The sequence below is a fragment of the Gastrolobium bilobum genome, unplaced genomic scaffold (assembly GCF_033153095.1).
Source record: "Gastrolobium bilobum isolate Gb01-03AN ecotype WA unplaced genomic scaffold, APGP_CSIRO_Gbil_v1 utg9052, whole genome shotgun sequence".
NCBI classification, from domain to species: Eukaryota; Viridiplantae; Streptophyta; class Magnoliopsida; order Fabales; family Fabaceae; genus Gastrolobium; species Gastrolobium bilobum.
The window spans coordinates 16135-33669 of NW_026897360.1; the positions used below are offsets into that span (position 1 = coordinate 16135).

Genomic DNA, 17535 nt, shown 5'->3' on the forward strand with positions numbered 1-17535 from the left:
ATTAGAAAAAATTGTCTAAAATAATATTAGATATTTTTTCCATATATATATATATATGTTGGAATTTATGTTAATAATCCATTGGTTATGAATAAGAAGTGGGTTAATAAAGAAAAGAGAAAAAGGAAGTTGAAGGGGTGTGTGGGTTAACAAGTCCCATATTGGACAACTAGTAGGAAGTGAGAGAGTTTATAAGCTCCCACCTCACTCTCCTAGATTGGTCACTACATATTTTGTGGAGGGGAGGAGCTAGGTGGGCTTTGGTCCACCACACACGCGCGCCGCCGCCGTCCTTCTGTTCGGTGTAATAAAAATATTTTTATATTAAAATATTTTTAATTTTTGTCCAAAAATGTATCTGTTGCTTCCCTCCAAATTTCAAACCCAAAAGTTTCTACCTGCTGGTTTTTTGAGCAATTTTGCACCGGAACGGTTCTTTCCTTTTGCGAACCGGTCATCGGTTGTGTCTGCTCACCGAATCGGCCACCGATTGTACCTGTTCGCCGAACCGGTCACCAGTTGCACCCGTTCGTGGCTGTCAGACACGGCGGTTCACCACCGACGGCGGTTCATCGTGACTGTTCAGCAGTGTCTATAAATAGACACTGACACCCTAAAAAATTAATCGGTTTTTTCTGCACTAAAACTCTGCCGAAATTTTTTTCCTTCCGGTTTGTATATTTCTATTCATACTCTGGTGTAGTTTCCTCTGGCATACTATTGTATTCGTTTGGGCCGTTGACTGGTAATGCCGCTACTCTTCAGACGAAATCCGTTCTCTCCTGGGAGACAAGTATCCATCTATCTTAGGCATCAGTGAGGGGGGAAATTTTCTTAAGCAGACACGTTATGTGGGCTCGGATTTTATTCTTCTGATTCTGCATATCTGATTTATCATTCTGTCTGTTTCATCAATTGATATCAAGTAAGTCTGTTTTTCATTTTTCATAATTGCATAGTGATAATTCTGATAATCTATCTCTTCTGGTCTATACATGGGTTCAAGCCTCTTAGTGATTTAATATCACCCACTGTCCTCAATAACAATCTTAAGACAATTTGGTGTTTTGAACCTGTGATCAGTATATTCTATTTTATTTTATATACTGTTTCTGTTTTATTTACTGTGTGATTAATCTGTGATATTAATCTGTGTGATTAATTTCAGACTCTGTTTGTGTTACAGAAATGGCTAGTGTAAGTACAAACGCTACCAATCTTACTATCTCTATTCCAATGCATGCTGACAAGCCTGAAAAACTGAATGGAACAAATTTCAAACGTTGGCAACAGAAGATGTTGTTCTATTTGACAACTCTGAGTCTGGATCGTTTCCTCAAAGAAAAGGCTCCTAAACTGAATGAGGGAGAAGAATCTGACAAGGAAAAGGTTGCTGCCATTTATGCTTAGAAGTTAGAAGCATTCTGACTTCCTTTGCCGAAATTACATTCTCAATGCTCTGGACAACACACTATACAATGTGTATAGTACCCTGAAAACTAGTAAGGAACTATGGGATAGTCTGGACAAGAAGTATAAAACTGAGGATGTTGTCTTAAAGAAATTCATAGTTGGCATATTCTTAGACTTAAAGATGTAAGACTCCAAATCTGTTGTGAGTCAAGTTGAGGAACTTCAAGTGATTGTGCATGAAATTCATGCAGAAGGAATGTCTCTTTGTGAGTCTTTCCAAGTTGCTGCTTTCATAGAAAAATTATCGAATTCTTGGAGAGACTTCAAGAATTATGTGAAGCATAAGCGCAAGGAACTGTCACTTGAAGATCTGGTTATGAGATTGAGAATAGAAGAAGACAATAAGATGTCTGACAAGAGGAATGGCAACAATCCAATGATCTCTAAGGCTAATGTAGTTGAAGAGGGATCAAAGTCAAAGAAGAGGAAATATTCTGAAGATGGAAATGCTAAGCAAGGAAAGGGAAAAAAGTTCAAAGGCAACTGTTATAATTGTGGGAATCTTGGCCACCGTGCAAGGGATTGTAAGAAGGAACAAAAGAAAGATCAGAGGAAGCCACAAAAGTTCAATAAGAAGAAGAAGAGCACTCAAGCCAACATGGTTGATATTGCTGATCAGGTTGAAGAACTTAATCTGGTAGCAGTGGTGATGGAGTGCAATCTGATGGGAGATTTTAAGGAATGGTGGGTGGACATTGGTGCCACCAGACATGTTTGTTCAAACAAATGGATGTTCTCCTCTTATTCTCCTACTGATAATGATGAGAAGCTTTATATGGGTAACTCATCTACTTCAAAAGTTGAAGGTATGGGTAAAGTGGCTTTGAAGATGACATCTGGCAAGATAGTCACATTGAATGATGTGCTCTATGTGCCTGATATTCGCAAGAACTTAGTTTCTGGATCTCTGTTAAGCAAGAATGGCTTTAAATTTGTATTTGTTTCTGAAAAATTTGTACTTACTAAGAATGATGTGTATGTAGGAAAGGGTTACCTTAGTGAGGGTCTTTTCAAACTAAATGTGACGACTGTAAACAATTCCAATAATATTAATAATAATAATACTTCTGTTTACTTTCTTGAGTCTTCTAATTTATGACATAATATATTAGGACATGTTAATTTAAAATCAATTAAGAATTTAATTCATTTAGATTTAATACCTAAATTTGAATGTGTTAATAAAAAGTGTCATGTATGTGTTGAATCAAAATTTTCGAAATTACCTTTTAAATCAGTTGAAAGATCAACCGAGTTGTTAGATTTAATACATACTAATATATGTGACATGAAATCTACACCATCTAGGGGTAATAAGAAATACTTTATTACATTTATTGATGACTGCAGTAGATATTGTTATGTGTACTTACTTAATAGTAAAGATGAAGTTATTGTTGCTTTTAAGCAATATAAGAGTGAAGTTGAAAATCAACTTAACAAGAAAATTAAAATGGTAAGGAGCGATCGTGGGGGAGAATATGATGGCCCCTTCGAGGAATTCTATATAGAGTCTGGTATTATACACCAGACAACAGCTCCATATTCACCGCAATCAAAGGGATTGCAGAAAGGAAAAATCGGACATTGAAAGAAATGATGAATGCCATGTTGATTACGTCCGGTTTACCACACAATTTGTGGGGGGAAGCTATTTTGACGGCTAACTACATTATTAATAGAATGCCTCACAAAAAGATAAAAAGCATACCATATGACATATGGAAAGGAAAGAAGCCATCCCTGAAATACTTTAGAGTATGGGGGTGCTTGGCTAAGGTTGCGGTTCCTAAACCTAAAAGGTTAAAAATCAGACCTAAAATCGTGGATTGTGTATTCTCGGTTATGCACTTAATAGTAGTGCTTATCGGTTTCTAGTTTATAAATATGATGTTTTAGATATACACGTTAATACAGTTATTGAGTCAAGGGAAGTTACTTTCTTTGAAGACGTATTTCCGTATAATAAAGTACATGAATCAAGTGGCAATAATGATGACAACATTGTGATACCTCGGGATGCTACAACTAATATTGATCCTGTAGAGGATGTAGAAGATGAACCTAGACGTAGCAAGAGGAAAAGGACAACCACATCCTTTGGACCTGATTTTATGACGTATTTATTAAAAAATGAGCCTCGGACGTATAAGGAAGCTATAATGTCCCCGAAAGGACCATTCTGGGAAGAGGCTATCAATAGTGAGATAGAGTCTATCTTGTCCAACCACACTTGGGAATTGGTAAACCTTCCTCCTGGCAATAATCCTTTAGGAAGTAAGTGGGTGTTCAAAATAAAAATGAAAGAGAATGGCACTATTGATAAATATAAAGCTAGGCTTGTGGTAAAAGGCTACAAGCAACGTGAAGGTCTCGACTATTTCGATACTTATTCACCTGTTACAAGGATCACATCCATCAGGATGTCGATCGCGGTAGCTGCATTGAATGGATTAGAAATACATCAAATGGATGTTAAAACTGCCTTCTTAAACGGCAACCTAGAAGAAGAGATATATTTAGAACAACCTGAAGGTTTCGTTGTTCCAGGACAAGAACAAAAAGTTTGTCGCTTAATAAAATCCCTTTACGGGTTAAAGAAAGCTCCAAAACAATGGCATGCGAAATTTGACAAAGTTATGTTATCAAATGGATTTTGAATTAATGAATGTGACAAATGTGTCTATGTTCGAAATACTGAAAAAGAATTTGCCATTGTCTGTCTTTATGTAGACGACATGTTGATCATGGGTAGTAATGATCAAATGATTAAAGCTACTAAACAGTTACTTAAGATTAAGTTTGATATGAAAGATATGGGGATAGCAGATGTTATCCTAAGTATTAAAATGCATAGAACATCTGCAGGGTTGGCCTTATCACAGGCTCACTATATAGCTAAGGTTCTTGAGAAATTCAAAAGTTTGAATATAACCCCTGTGAGGAACCCTGTAGATTCTAATCTTAGTTTATTAAAGAACACTGGTAAAGCTACAACACAAAAGCTATATGCTCAAGTGTTGGGAAGCCTTATGTATGTTATGAACTACACCAGACCTGATATTGCTTATGCAGTAAGTCTGTTATTACTTTACTAGTAATCCAAATGAAAATCATTGGAAGACTATGGTAAGAGTTTTGGGATACTTGAAGTATACTCAAAATTTTGCTTTGCATTACGAGAAATACCCCGCAGTTATAGAAGGGTATTGTGATGCAAATTGGATCACTGGCTCTAACGACACTAGATCTACAAGTGGATATGTGTTCACCCTTGGTGGTGCCGTGTCTTGGAAATTGTCCAAACAGACTTGCATTGCAAGGTCAACCATGGAAGCATAATTTATTGCTTTAGATAAGGCCGGTGAAGAAGCCGAATGGCTTCGCAATTTTATTAAGGATGTTCCTAATTGGCCAAAATCGGTACCAACCGTATGCATACATTGTGATAGCCAAGCAGCTATTGGAAGGGCCAAGAACGTCATGTATAACGGTAAGTCTAGACATATACGTCGTAGACATGATACCGTAAGACAACTACTCCCGAATGGAATCATTACAATTGACTATGTTAAGTCTAAGGAGAACATAGCGGATCCGTTAACGAAAGGGATTCCCAGAGAGTCGGTTGAAAATTTGTCGAAATGAATGGGTTTAAGGCCTATAAATTGTTGAGAATTGCGATAACTCTACCTAGAAGAGTGGAGATCCCATGAACTAGGTTCAAAGAGACAGCTAAGTGATGGTCGACTGTTCAAACACTGTGGAGTTTTTAAACTCATACTCATTCCTATGACAAGACAGTGTATTTATGAGGGTAAGCATTTAGGCTTTTAATGATTTCTTAATCTGTTGTGTTCAGATGATGTATAGTGAGTTACATCGCAAGAAATCATCTATGTGAGTGTGAAGTGAGGGCCGCTTCTATGAGAATTTTTTCAAAGGCCGATTCTCTAAAAACATTCGCAGAACCAGGCAGGTGTCCCACGGCCAAAATGGGCACAACAAAGGACCAACAATGCTAGAGAAGCAATTGTGTGACTCCTATTGTCTAGGTATACACTAAAGGTTGACGATTCAAGTCGGCCAGACCACCGATTGACCGAGTATATCTGATAGGTTTTCACTAGAGAAGGCTCAAAGGTAACTCCCCCTATCTCGATGCAGTTGTTTCTCGTCAAGAAAATTACACTTTGCATTTATACTCTTACGCATTTTTTGTCACGATGATTTGAGTTCTTATCCATGTGGGGGATTGTTGGAATTTATGTTAATAATCCATTGGTTATGAATAAGAAATGGGTTAATAAAGAAAAGAGAAAAGGGAAGTTGAAGGGGTGTGTGGGTTAACAAGTCCCACATTGGACAACTAGCAGGAAGTGAGAGAGTTTATAAGCTTTAACCTCACTCTCCTAGATTGGCCCTTGGGTCACTACACATTTTGTGGAGGGGGAGGAGCTAGGTGGGCTTTGGTCCACCATGCGCGCATGCCGCTGCCGTCCGTCCATCCAGCCTGATCAGTTCGGTTCGGTTCATATGTGTGTAATAAAAATAATTTTTTATTAAATAATTTTTTAATTTTTGTCCAAAAATGTATCTGTTGCTTCCCTCCAAATTTCAAACCCAAACGTTTCTACCCGCCGGTTTTTTGAGCAATTTTGAACCTAACCGGTTCTTTCCTTTTGCGAACTGGTAACCGATTGTGTCTGCTCACCGAACCGGTCACCGGTTGCACCCGTTCGTGGCCGTCAGACATGGCGGTTCGCCGCCGCCGGCGATTCAACTTGACCGGTCAATGTCTATAAATAGACACTGACACCCTCAGAAATTAATCGGTTTTTTCTGCACTGAAACTCTGCCTGAATTTTTTCTCCTTCCGGTTTGCATATTCCTGTTTATACTCCGGTGTAGTTTCATCTGGCATACTGTTGTGTTCGTTTGGGCTGTTGACTGGTAGTGCCGCCACTCTTCAGAAGAAATATGTTCTATCTTGGGAGACAAGTGTCCATCTACCTTAGGCATCAGTGAGGGGGCAAATTGTCTTAAGGAGGCATGTTCTGTGGGCTCGGATTTTATTCTTCTGATTCTGCATATCTGATTTATCATTTTGTCTGTTTCATTTTTCATAATTGCACAGTGTTAATTCTGATCATCTATCTCTTCTGGTCTATACATGGGTTTAAGCCTCTTAGTGATTTAATACCACCCGCTGTCTTCAATAACAATATATATATGATTTTTTTTGGAGCAGCGGCAGAAAGCAAATATCTGCAGTAGAGATAAAAAATGGGACCCACTAGTTTAACAAAAAAATTATCAGGATCCAATGTCATATCCTAATATCGTTGAATGTTGCACAAAATCCTTTTTTCTTTGCAGCAAGCAAGATAAAAAGTATAAAACTCGTATATAAATTAAATTATAATCTTAGAATGCAATTTTTGTTATTAACCTCTTACTTACCCAAATTTTGGAAGGAACAAAATTATATATATAGATTTTTGTTCCTTCCAAAATTTGGGTAAGTAAGAGGTTAATAACAAAAATTGCATTCTAAGATTATAATTTAATTTTAATGAAATGTCATAATAAATTTTTTGTACACAGTTATTTAATTTTTTGTTGACATATCCCTTTATTAAATTTAACTTTAGTAATAACTATATAGATTATCTATTCCATCTTGCATATTACTTGAGATAAATTCTTAACTATAGTTGACTCTGTTTAATAATTTCCTTATTTTTCTGATCATTCAACTTTTTCCCTATTTTCTCCGAATTAAAAGGAAAGAAAAAATTCAGGGTGAAAGGCAGAACCTCATTTAACACAAGGACGGAACAGACACACCACACAGCTGTTACTGCAGTAATAAGTAATTGATTAGGGATTCAGAAATAGAAAAAGAAAAAATTGTATATAAATATGATAAAAAATTGTGCATTGAAAACAAATAACAAAATCTAAAAATTAATTTTAAAAAATCGTGTAAGATATACTAAAATATAGTTAAGATATTATATAATATTTTCTATACTTCAACCGACTTATGTCAATTTATATTGTAACACCCCAAATTCTGACAATTTATAATAGCATAAATAAATTCAATAATTTTATAAATAACAGCGGAAGTTCAAAATAATCGAATTTGGGAAGTGTTACCGCCGCACCTGTACAGGGACAAGTGCAAGGCTAACTCTATACATTCAAATCAAAATCTAAGACTACAATTTTTTTTATACATAATATTTATGACAGCTAGGCATCCTGAGTCGTATCCTCACTGCCCACTGCTAGCCCGATTCCTTGCCACCTGATTTATTGAAAATCTGCTCCCCCGCAGCCGCAGGATCATTGCAGTCAAACAATCACAAACAGTCAGCAAAGCTGGTAATCCAATCAAAATACAAAAATAAATAAATAAATAAATAAATAAATAGAACTCATAATAATTAAATCAAGTAATATAACTCAAAAATTCAAATCAAGTATCAACTCGTTATTAATTATATTAATCTTTATTTAGTCCATTTATTGTATTTAGTAAGGGTAATTTATCAACTAACATATTCAGCACAACATTAATCATAATATTACATAAATGGTAATATTCACAACTCAATGACATTCATCATAATCAAATCAAATAACATTTCATTATTAATCATGTTTAAGTTCATTGTACTTAGTGGGAAGAGAACCATGGTAGACCCGGGAAACCCTGCCAGTCTACCCCGTGACCCGGGAAAAAACCACTATTACCAGCCACGTATAATCAAAATTGGCCATAATCAATTCACATCTTCCTAGTGTGCACACCTCTTCCCAAAGTTGCTACTAGTACCCCGGGAAAAAACCACTGTTACCAGATACCACTTTGGGAAGAACGGATATAATCTTTTTCACATCGGAGGCATAAAGCCCAAAAGTTGTGTTCATCACCTTGGGAGGTACCATCCCAAAGCTATCCTCCCACTATTAATTTATTCAATCACATACAATCAATTCAATCTTGTCACGATTCTCATAATTGTCAAATAGTTTTCATGATTTCCACATCAATTTAATCAAGATTGTAATTTCCAAAATGAATCTTTCAATAATATCATAATTTTCAAAGCCATTATCCAAGAATATCATAATTTTCATATTCAACATCTACCAGGGTAAAATTCAAGTCCAATCATCATATCATAATTTTTCAAATCAAAATTCAAATATTCACATCTATTAGGGTAAAGCCAAAATCCAATAATTAATCCAATTCATTTATAGAGGTTAAAATAATTTAATTTAAATACCCTAAGGGTACATATAATAAATGAAAACATTCTAAAATTTCCTAAGGATTAAGATTACATATACATCAAACATATAACTATCTGAAAGATTAGGACACACCCAATAAAATTTCATACACAACAAATCTACAACCACCTAGAGATTAGGATTACCTGGTCTCCGTTTTCGCTAACTTCTAGAAGAAAAGAGTAATTTGGGGCAGAGAACCGGTTGGTAACCAGAAGAGTATAAAATAAATTAAACTAAGTTTTTGAACTAAGAAGAGAGAATAGTAGAGGAGAAATGTTGAAGAGTGAATTGGTTTGGTTAGGCTAGACCTCTATTCATAGTTGAAGTTTAGGGCTTACACATTACTGACTCAATGCTGACTCATCATATCTAAACAATTTATGTTTGTTGACTCATCATATCTAAACAAATTACTAATCAAACATAAATACATAAATCATCAATCAATTAATAAATCAATTAATCATAATTTATCATCTAATATATATATATATATATTTATATATATATATAATTATATATTATCACATAAATAAAATAATATTACTATTATTATCTTACCTCTTATTATTTTAACTATTATTAACTCATTAATTAAAAATATTAAATACCAATATTATTAATTACAAAAATACTAAATATCATTATTATCCAAAAATATTTATTATTATATTATTATTATTATTATTATTATTTTATTAAAAGAAAATATGGGTGTATTACATTCTACCCTCCTTAAAAGAAGTTTCGTCCTCGAAACTTAAAAGTTTGAACTCCTCAAATTAACTAAAAGGCATAAGGTTAAAGTTAATAAAAATATGGGGTATTACATTCTACCCTCCTTAAAAGAAGTTTCGTCCTCGAAACTTAATTAATTTTTTTTTGAAACCCCTTTAAAAAAATGTAAGCAAACAACAAAGAGTCATGCATAACCAAGCAAACAAGACAACCTAGAATACAATAAATTTAAAAAACTACAAATTAATGAATTTTTAACTTTAACCAAGCTAGAAAAAAAAGTTTCGAAACTGAATATCTTCTTTAAACAAATAGAAATTTTTATTGCATATATTATCTTTCATTTGCTAGAAAAATTTTAATCAATTCCAGAACAACTCTAAAAGAAAGCTAATAACTTTTATTAAAATAAGAACGAGTTACTAAAGATAGCATATAAAAATTTTAAAGAATAATATCAATAATAATTTTAAATCACAAAATAATTCCAAACATATAATCATCAAAATTTTGAAGAAATAGATCATATTTAAAGGATAAGAAAAATAACCCTTCAATACCCACCTCTCTCGATTTATTTATTTATCTTATGTCCTATTATTTTATTTCTTAAATTTTATTTTTATTTTTATTTTTTATTTTTTTATTTATTTAACTCAGGGATCTTTGATCCCTCAAGTCAGTATCAAAAGCAATCCCCAAGCCGAACCAGGGGCCCTGATACCATTTTGTAACACCCCAAATTCTGACAATTTATAATAGCATAAATAAATTCAATATTTTTATAAATAACAGCGGAAGTTCAAAATAATCGAATTTGGGAAGTGTTACCGCCGCACCTGTACAGGGACAAGTGCAAGGCTAATTCTATACATTCAAATCAAAATCTAAGACTACAATTTTTTTTTATACAATATTTATGACAGCTAGAAATCCTGAGTCGTATCCTCACTACCCACTGCTAGCCCGATTCCTTGCCACCTGATTTATTGAAAATCTGCTCCCCCGTAGCCGCAGGATCATTGCAGTCAAACAATCACAAACAGTCAGCAAAGCTGGTAATCCAATCAAAATACAAAAATAAATAAATAAATAAATAAATAGAACTCATAATAATTAAATCAAGTAATATAACTCAAAAATTCAAATCAAGTATCAACTCGTTATTAATTATATTAATCTTTATTTAGTCCATTTATTGTATTTAGTAAGGGTAATTTATCAACTAACATATTCAGCACAACATTAATCATAATATTACATAAATGGTAATATTCACAACTCAATGACATTCATCATAATCAAATCAAATAACATTTCATTATTAATCATGTTTAAGTTCATTGTACTTAGTGGGAAGAGAACCATGGTAGACCCGGGAAACCCTGCCAGTCTACCCAGTGACCCGGGAAAAAACCACTGTTACCAGCCACGTATAATCAAAATTGGCCATAATCAATTCACATCTTCCTAGTGTGCACACCTCTTCCCAAAGTTGCTACTAGTACCCCGGGAAAAAATCACTGTTACCAGATACCACTTTGGGAAGAACGGATATAATCTTTTTCACATCGGAGGCATAAAGCCCAAAAGTTGTGTTCATCACCTTGGGAGGTACCATCCCAAAGCTATCCTCCCACTATTAATTTATTCAATCACATACAATCAATTCAATCTTGTCACGATTCTCATAATTGTCAAATAGTTTTCATGATTTCCACATCAATTTAATCAAGATTGTAATTTCCAAAATGAATCTTTCAATAATATCATAATTTCCAAATCCATTATCCAAGAATATCATAATTTTCATATTCAACATCTACCAGGGTAAAATTCAAGTCCAATCATCATATCATAATTTTTCAAATCAAAATTCAAATATTCACATCTATTAGGGTAAAGCCAAAATCCAATAATTAATCCAATTCATTTATAGAGGTTAAAATAATTTAATTTAAATACCCTAAGGGTACATATAATAAATGAAAACATTCTAAAATTTCCTAAGGATTAAGATTACATATACATCAAACATATAACTATCTGAAAGATTAGGACACACCCAATAAAATTTCATACACAACAAATCTACAACCACCTAGAGATTAGGATTACCTGGTCTCCGTTTTCGCTAACTTCTAGAAGAAAAGAGTAATTTGGGGCAGAGAACCGGTTGGTAACCAGAAGAGTATAAAATAAATTAAACTAAGTTTTTGAACTAAGAAGAGAGAATAGTAGAGGAGAAATGTTGAAGAGTGAATTGGTTTGGTTAGGCTAGACCTCTATTCATAGTTGAAGTTTAGGGCTTACACATTACTGACTCAATGCTGACTCATCATATCTAAACAATTTATGTTTGTTGACTCATCATATCTAAACAAATTACTAATCAAACATAAATACATAAATCATCAATCAATTAATAAATCAATTAATCATAATTTATCATCTAATATATATATATATATATATATATATATATATATATATATAATTATATATTATCACATAAATAAAATAATATTACTATTATTATCTTACCTCTTATTATTTTAACTATTATTAACTCATTAATTAAAAATATTAAATACCAATATTATTAATTACAAAAATACTAAATATCATTATTATCCAAAAATATTTATTATTATATTATTATTATTATTATTATTTTATTAAAAGAAAATATGGGGTATACATATATATATATATATATATATATATATATATATATATATATATATATATATATATATATATATATATATACACACGAGGAATTCCCTTATTCCTATTGTCTTTTATAAAACCTTCACTCTACATAAGTCTAAACCTTTTTTCATAGGAAGAATTCTAAAGTTATTATTGTCAAGTTTTCAATCTTAAAACAATGGTTGTTTTAAGAGTAAAGCAGGGAAGGATTAAGAAGAAGAGACATGAGTCCCTCAAAATTCTTCCAAAGGATTTAGCAGTGGAGATTTTTGCAAAGGTGGCGTCTCATTCGATTGCTGACATCTGCAAGGTCAAACTATGTTGTAAAGAATTTCTTCGTGCTGCAGAGGATAATTACGTGTATCAACATGCATCCATGGATAAGTTTGCATTGGTACCACTCCAATGGTTTACCAAAAAAAAAGAATCATCATTCTTGAATCGTTGCAGGGAGAGTGGTAACTTAGAGATTTTGTACCGGGAAGGAATGGTACAATACTTCAGTTCTTTGAGAGTAAAGCTGGGTCTTGAAAATTTGAAAAAGGCAGCATTGAAGGGTCATGGTGAAGCCAAATATGTTTATTGTATGCTTTTGATGTGCGGTGAAGATGAAGAACAAAGAAACTTCGGATTTGATCTTTTTTGTTCTTTGAAAACATCCACCTATGTTAGAAGATGCAGAGAGAGGGTGAAATCTTTTATCAAGAGCATGTGGATGAATAATCCAGTGGCTCGAAAACATCACTTATCTTTATGTCATTCTAGCACATGTAAACTGCAAAAACTTTCAAAAAGATTGTCGTCATGGGTTGAGGATGAAGATGATGGTATCACATGTGAATATTGCAACGGGGATTATGAACTGAATATATTTTGTAAGATTTTTAGGGTCTAATTTCATTTTTGTGGTAAGAAGAAATACACCTTATGTTGTTTGAAGTGTTTTTTCTTCTTCTTCTTCATATTCGGATTCAATGTCCTTGGAAACGTGGCTATAGAAACTCAAAAAATAGAAAGAAGAACACGGTAGTCTATCAACTTTTCCAGAAAAATCATTGTGCACTGGATTTTTTCTCTTTTTCTTTTTCAAATTTATCAATCTAGTTGCTCCTGCTGATAACTGAGGTAACCCAACGAAGATGTATAAATTTTCGATTTCTGCACCATTAAACTCTTCATTCTTAAAAAAAAAAGAAAAAGAAAAAAAACTCGCTTATTCTCGATATTGTGTACTTTAATTGAGTTATGACAATCACATTGATTAATCACATTGAAAAAAAGTTAATAAAAGGTATTTGGTTGGCCAAATTTTTTCTGAAAATATTGAATTAATTTTATCGATGCTATATTTAGTTAATTGTAAAATATTAATGGGAATCTAAACTGAAATTACAAAATTACCCTCAATTTTCATTTTACCTCTGCTTTCTCTCTCTCTCCAGGGTCATTTATGACTTTACTTAATTGATTAGACATTTGGCAGCATTCCATATGGTGAGGGAAAAAAAAATTTCCATCCCAACAATGAAAATCTTTGATAGCAAATTCATGTAGAAAAGCAATTTTCGGGAAAAAAAAATATAGTCTTGCTATCAAACTGGCTTTTTTATTTTCCTAACAGGTTTTTCCCAGGTTTTTTTATTGCTACTAATCTTTTACTTGAAAGTTGGAGTCTTCAGTTTCAATGACTATGTTTAACAACCACTCTTTTATGTGGCTTCTCTTCTGATTTACTTCCTTCCTATGAAGTTTAGCTAATAACTCATGTTCATAAATCTTTGTACATTTTCTAAGTATGCATGCCTACTTGATGCGAACAACGCATAGCACCTTAAAACTTCATGAACGAACACGAAGTTGTTACAAGAAATATTATTTTTAGTGACAAATATATATTGACGAATATAAAATCTGTCACTAATTATATATTATTTGTGACAAAAATTTATTTTATCACTAATATTATGTTTAATTGTGACAAAATGATAAAATGTCACTATAACTTAATTAATAGTGACCAAAATATCTATGTCTCAAATATAATTTATCACTAATATAAATTATTTGTAAATTTTTTGAAATTCTTACAACAAAATCTTCAATAATGTAGAATTTAAAAGATGTAAAAAGGTATTAGTGTTAATGCTCGAGTTTTAAGAATGGAATTATTTTTCAAAAATTGAAAATATGGATTAATTTAAAACATATATTTAAATTACGTATTCCACGAGAAGTCATCATTAAAAACTTCGATTGAAGATTTAAAAACCAAATTACTTTATTGTGATTTAATAAAAAAAAGTTTAGTTGACTTAGAAATTGAATTACAAAAAAAAGAACGAAACAGAATAAGACACTACTAAAAAAAGCTATATTATCAACGGAATTTATCAACAGAAAATATTCCGTCAAAAATAGTAACGGATTTTTTGACGAAAATTCAATTCCGTTGAAAATACAGATGGTGCTTCTTCCCTATCTAGGCAGCATGCTAGCTGTGGAGGCCTTGCTAGAGATCACAATGGTGCTTTTCTGGGTGGTTTCTCTTTCAGATTAGGTTTCTGTAATCTTCTTGATGCAGAACTCTGGGGTATCCTCAAAGGTTTAGAGTTGGTCTGAGGTACTGGTGCTAGGAGAGTGGAGTTGGAATGTGACTCAGAAATTGCTCTTAGCACTATCCAAGAAGGGAGCAACAATCACATAAACTCTCAGGTTGTTTCCCGTATTCACAAATGGCTTGCTGAAGATTGGGATGTTCGTTGGGTCCACACCTTTCGAGAAAATAACAGATGTGTTCACTGGTTTGCTTCTAGGCATTTTGAGGATGATAATAATCTTATTGTTTATCATTCTCCTCCTTCTCCTTTGTTAGAGCTCCTTCTTCAGGATGCTTCTGTAGATCTTTTAAGTTCTCGCGTCGTGTAATTTTTGTTTTGTTTGGGGCTTTTGCCCCTCTTTATTACAAAAAAAAAAAAAATTGCAACGGAATTATTTCCTTTGAAAATTACAACGGAATAATTTTCCGTTGAAAATTACAACAGAATGGATATTATAACTTATCACAATCAAGTAAAATGGATGATTAAAATTATAACTTTATAAATTGCATTTAAATTATGACACAATGAAAATTAAGTTTTGAGTTCATTAATTGTGATAAACTTTTGTATTTTTTCTTGATGATGGAAAAAAGAAGAAGAAAAAAGATACTTTCAAGTTTTCGTAAAAATTCAAAAAATAATCTCTTAAAAAAAACCCTTACACTATAAGTTTGCTTTTCCACTTTCGAGATTTTACAATAATCAAAAGAAGTTGGGGAAACAAAATTGTTTGGATTGGGGAATCAAATCAATTGATTGATTGACCAAAATTAATTAAAGTAATTGACTGAAATTGGGGGAAACAAATCAATTGATTGATTGACCAAAATTAAGGATTGATTGTGAAAAATTATGATTCTAAAATAGACAATTTTATCTATCATTAGTCCAAAAATAATCTTAGTTTATCTATAGAAATACGATTCAAATTATTTTCAAATTAATAATCATATTAAAAGTGAATAATTACCATAATTATTAGAATTTTTAAATTAGTTATCATTATATCTTGAAATTAATATATTAATCATTTTTATTATACAATTTAATTATCTCAAACAATAATTAAGACATAATGAAAATAATAATAATACAAAAATACATAATCATTTTTTTTTCCACCATCGATCCTTTCAAAGATTTTTAATGTAACATTTATGTACACTTTTTTTTTGTAATTTAGAAATTCTGGAATTTGTAATCTTGTAATTAACAGGTTTATAGTTTTTTTTCTAATTTATAAGTTTGTTATATTTAAATTATTATTAAAAGTCTATTACTTTTTTATTGGCATTAATTATAATTTATTTAAACAGAAAAATAATTATTATTACATTCGTGTAACAATATAAGTGTGATCTACAACTAAATCAATTATCACCATTTCAAATAGATTTTAGTGATAAAAATTATTAACCATTATGAAAAATTAAATAATTGATATTTTTAAAATAGTGACAATTAATTTGTCACTACAAAATCTATAATGTGAGATTAAATCATCACTGTTATTGTATTTATTGTGACGATTATTTTTGTCATTATTATTTATAAATTTCAGTGACATTATTATGGTCACAATAAATATATTATTTAGTGACATTTAAAAATAACGTCACTAATTTAATAGTGACTTGATTAATAGTGACGAATGTTGACAAATTGAATTATCATCACAAAAATATCTTCGTGACGATTTTTATATGTTTTAATGACGATTTATGTCATCACAATAAATGAAATTTCTTGTAGTGTCGGTGAGGAATGAAACGAACTTGGAAGGAGAGGACAATCCTCGGTTTTGGTCGCTTTAAAAATTGATCTGAACGACATCAGACTTTAAGCATCGGTTAACTAGACTTGCTCATTTGATCCCTTTAACACCAAGAATGCGCAATTTTAATTCCTAATAAATTTCGTAACAGTCAAATTTCTAAATTCTTTTATTAAAAAAGTCACATCCCTGCAATAGTTTGTCATCCAATTACTGAATAATACAGCCAGTTATATACATAACACTTTACTAGATTATATCCTAATAATATACACTTAGTAAATTCAAGAGTAAAAACCCCCTCAACAAAAAATACAAAACTCACCACTAGGGTTAGCCTAGTGGTGTGGGGTGTGTGTGTTAGGAGTGTGTGTAGTGTAGGGTGTTGTGTTCAATTCCTTGTAACCTCCAAAAATACAAAACTCATAAAAATCGACTTGTGATCCTTATAAAATTTCAATTCTTTGAAATTGTAGTCTCTCATAAATTTAAAGAAAACCCATATTAATCCCTAAAAAAAACATGGGTAATTTTTTTTTAAAGTATTAAAATGAATTCTGTGTTTTTTATTAAGGATCCAAAAGATTATTTAATTATTTTATGTGGTTGTAGCGGGACCAGAGCTGTGGGCAAGAGGCCCATAGGATAAGCACATGGAGTTAGAGAGCATTTTGTGTTTTGGGGCCACACTTGGCATAGGCTAGACTTAGAGTAAGAACATTGTATGTTGCATTAGGGTTATGTATTATGTCACTTTTGTTCATGCTTTATTTTGGCTAAGCCTAGTTGATTATGTGCCTTTTGTATTTTGAGGATTATTTGTAGGGCTTTGGATTCATCATGTAACATGACTATTTTTTTTTTCCTAAAAAGAAAAGACAAGTTAAATAATAATAATAAAAGTTGAAGAGGCACACTATT

The 17535-nt window shown here is 32.0% G+C and overlaps 1 protein-coding gene across 1 annotated transcript; it reads left to right on the plus strand.

Annotated features, from left to right (window-relative positions):
• Window positions 1–12418: 12418 nt before the first annotated feature.
• LOC133306236 (putative F-box protein At1g67623) lies at window positions 12419–13135 on the plus strand. Its single transcript, XM_061506522.1, has one exon. It carries the CDS (start codon window positions 12419–12421, stop codon window positions 13133–13135), a length of 717 nt encoding a protein of 238 aa, XP_061362506.1.
• The last annotated feature ends 4400 nt before the right edge of the window (window positions 13136–17535 follow it).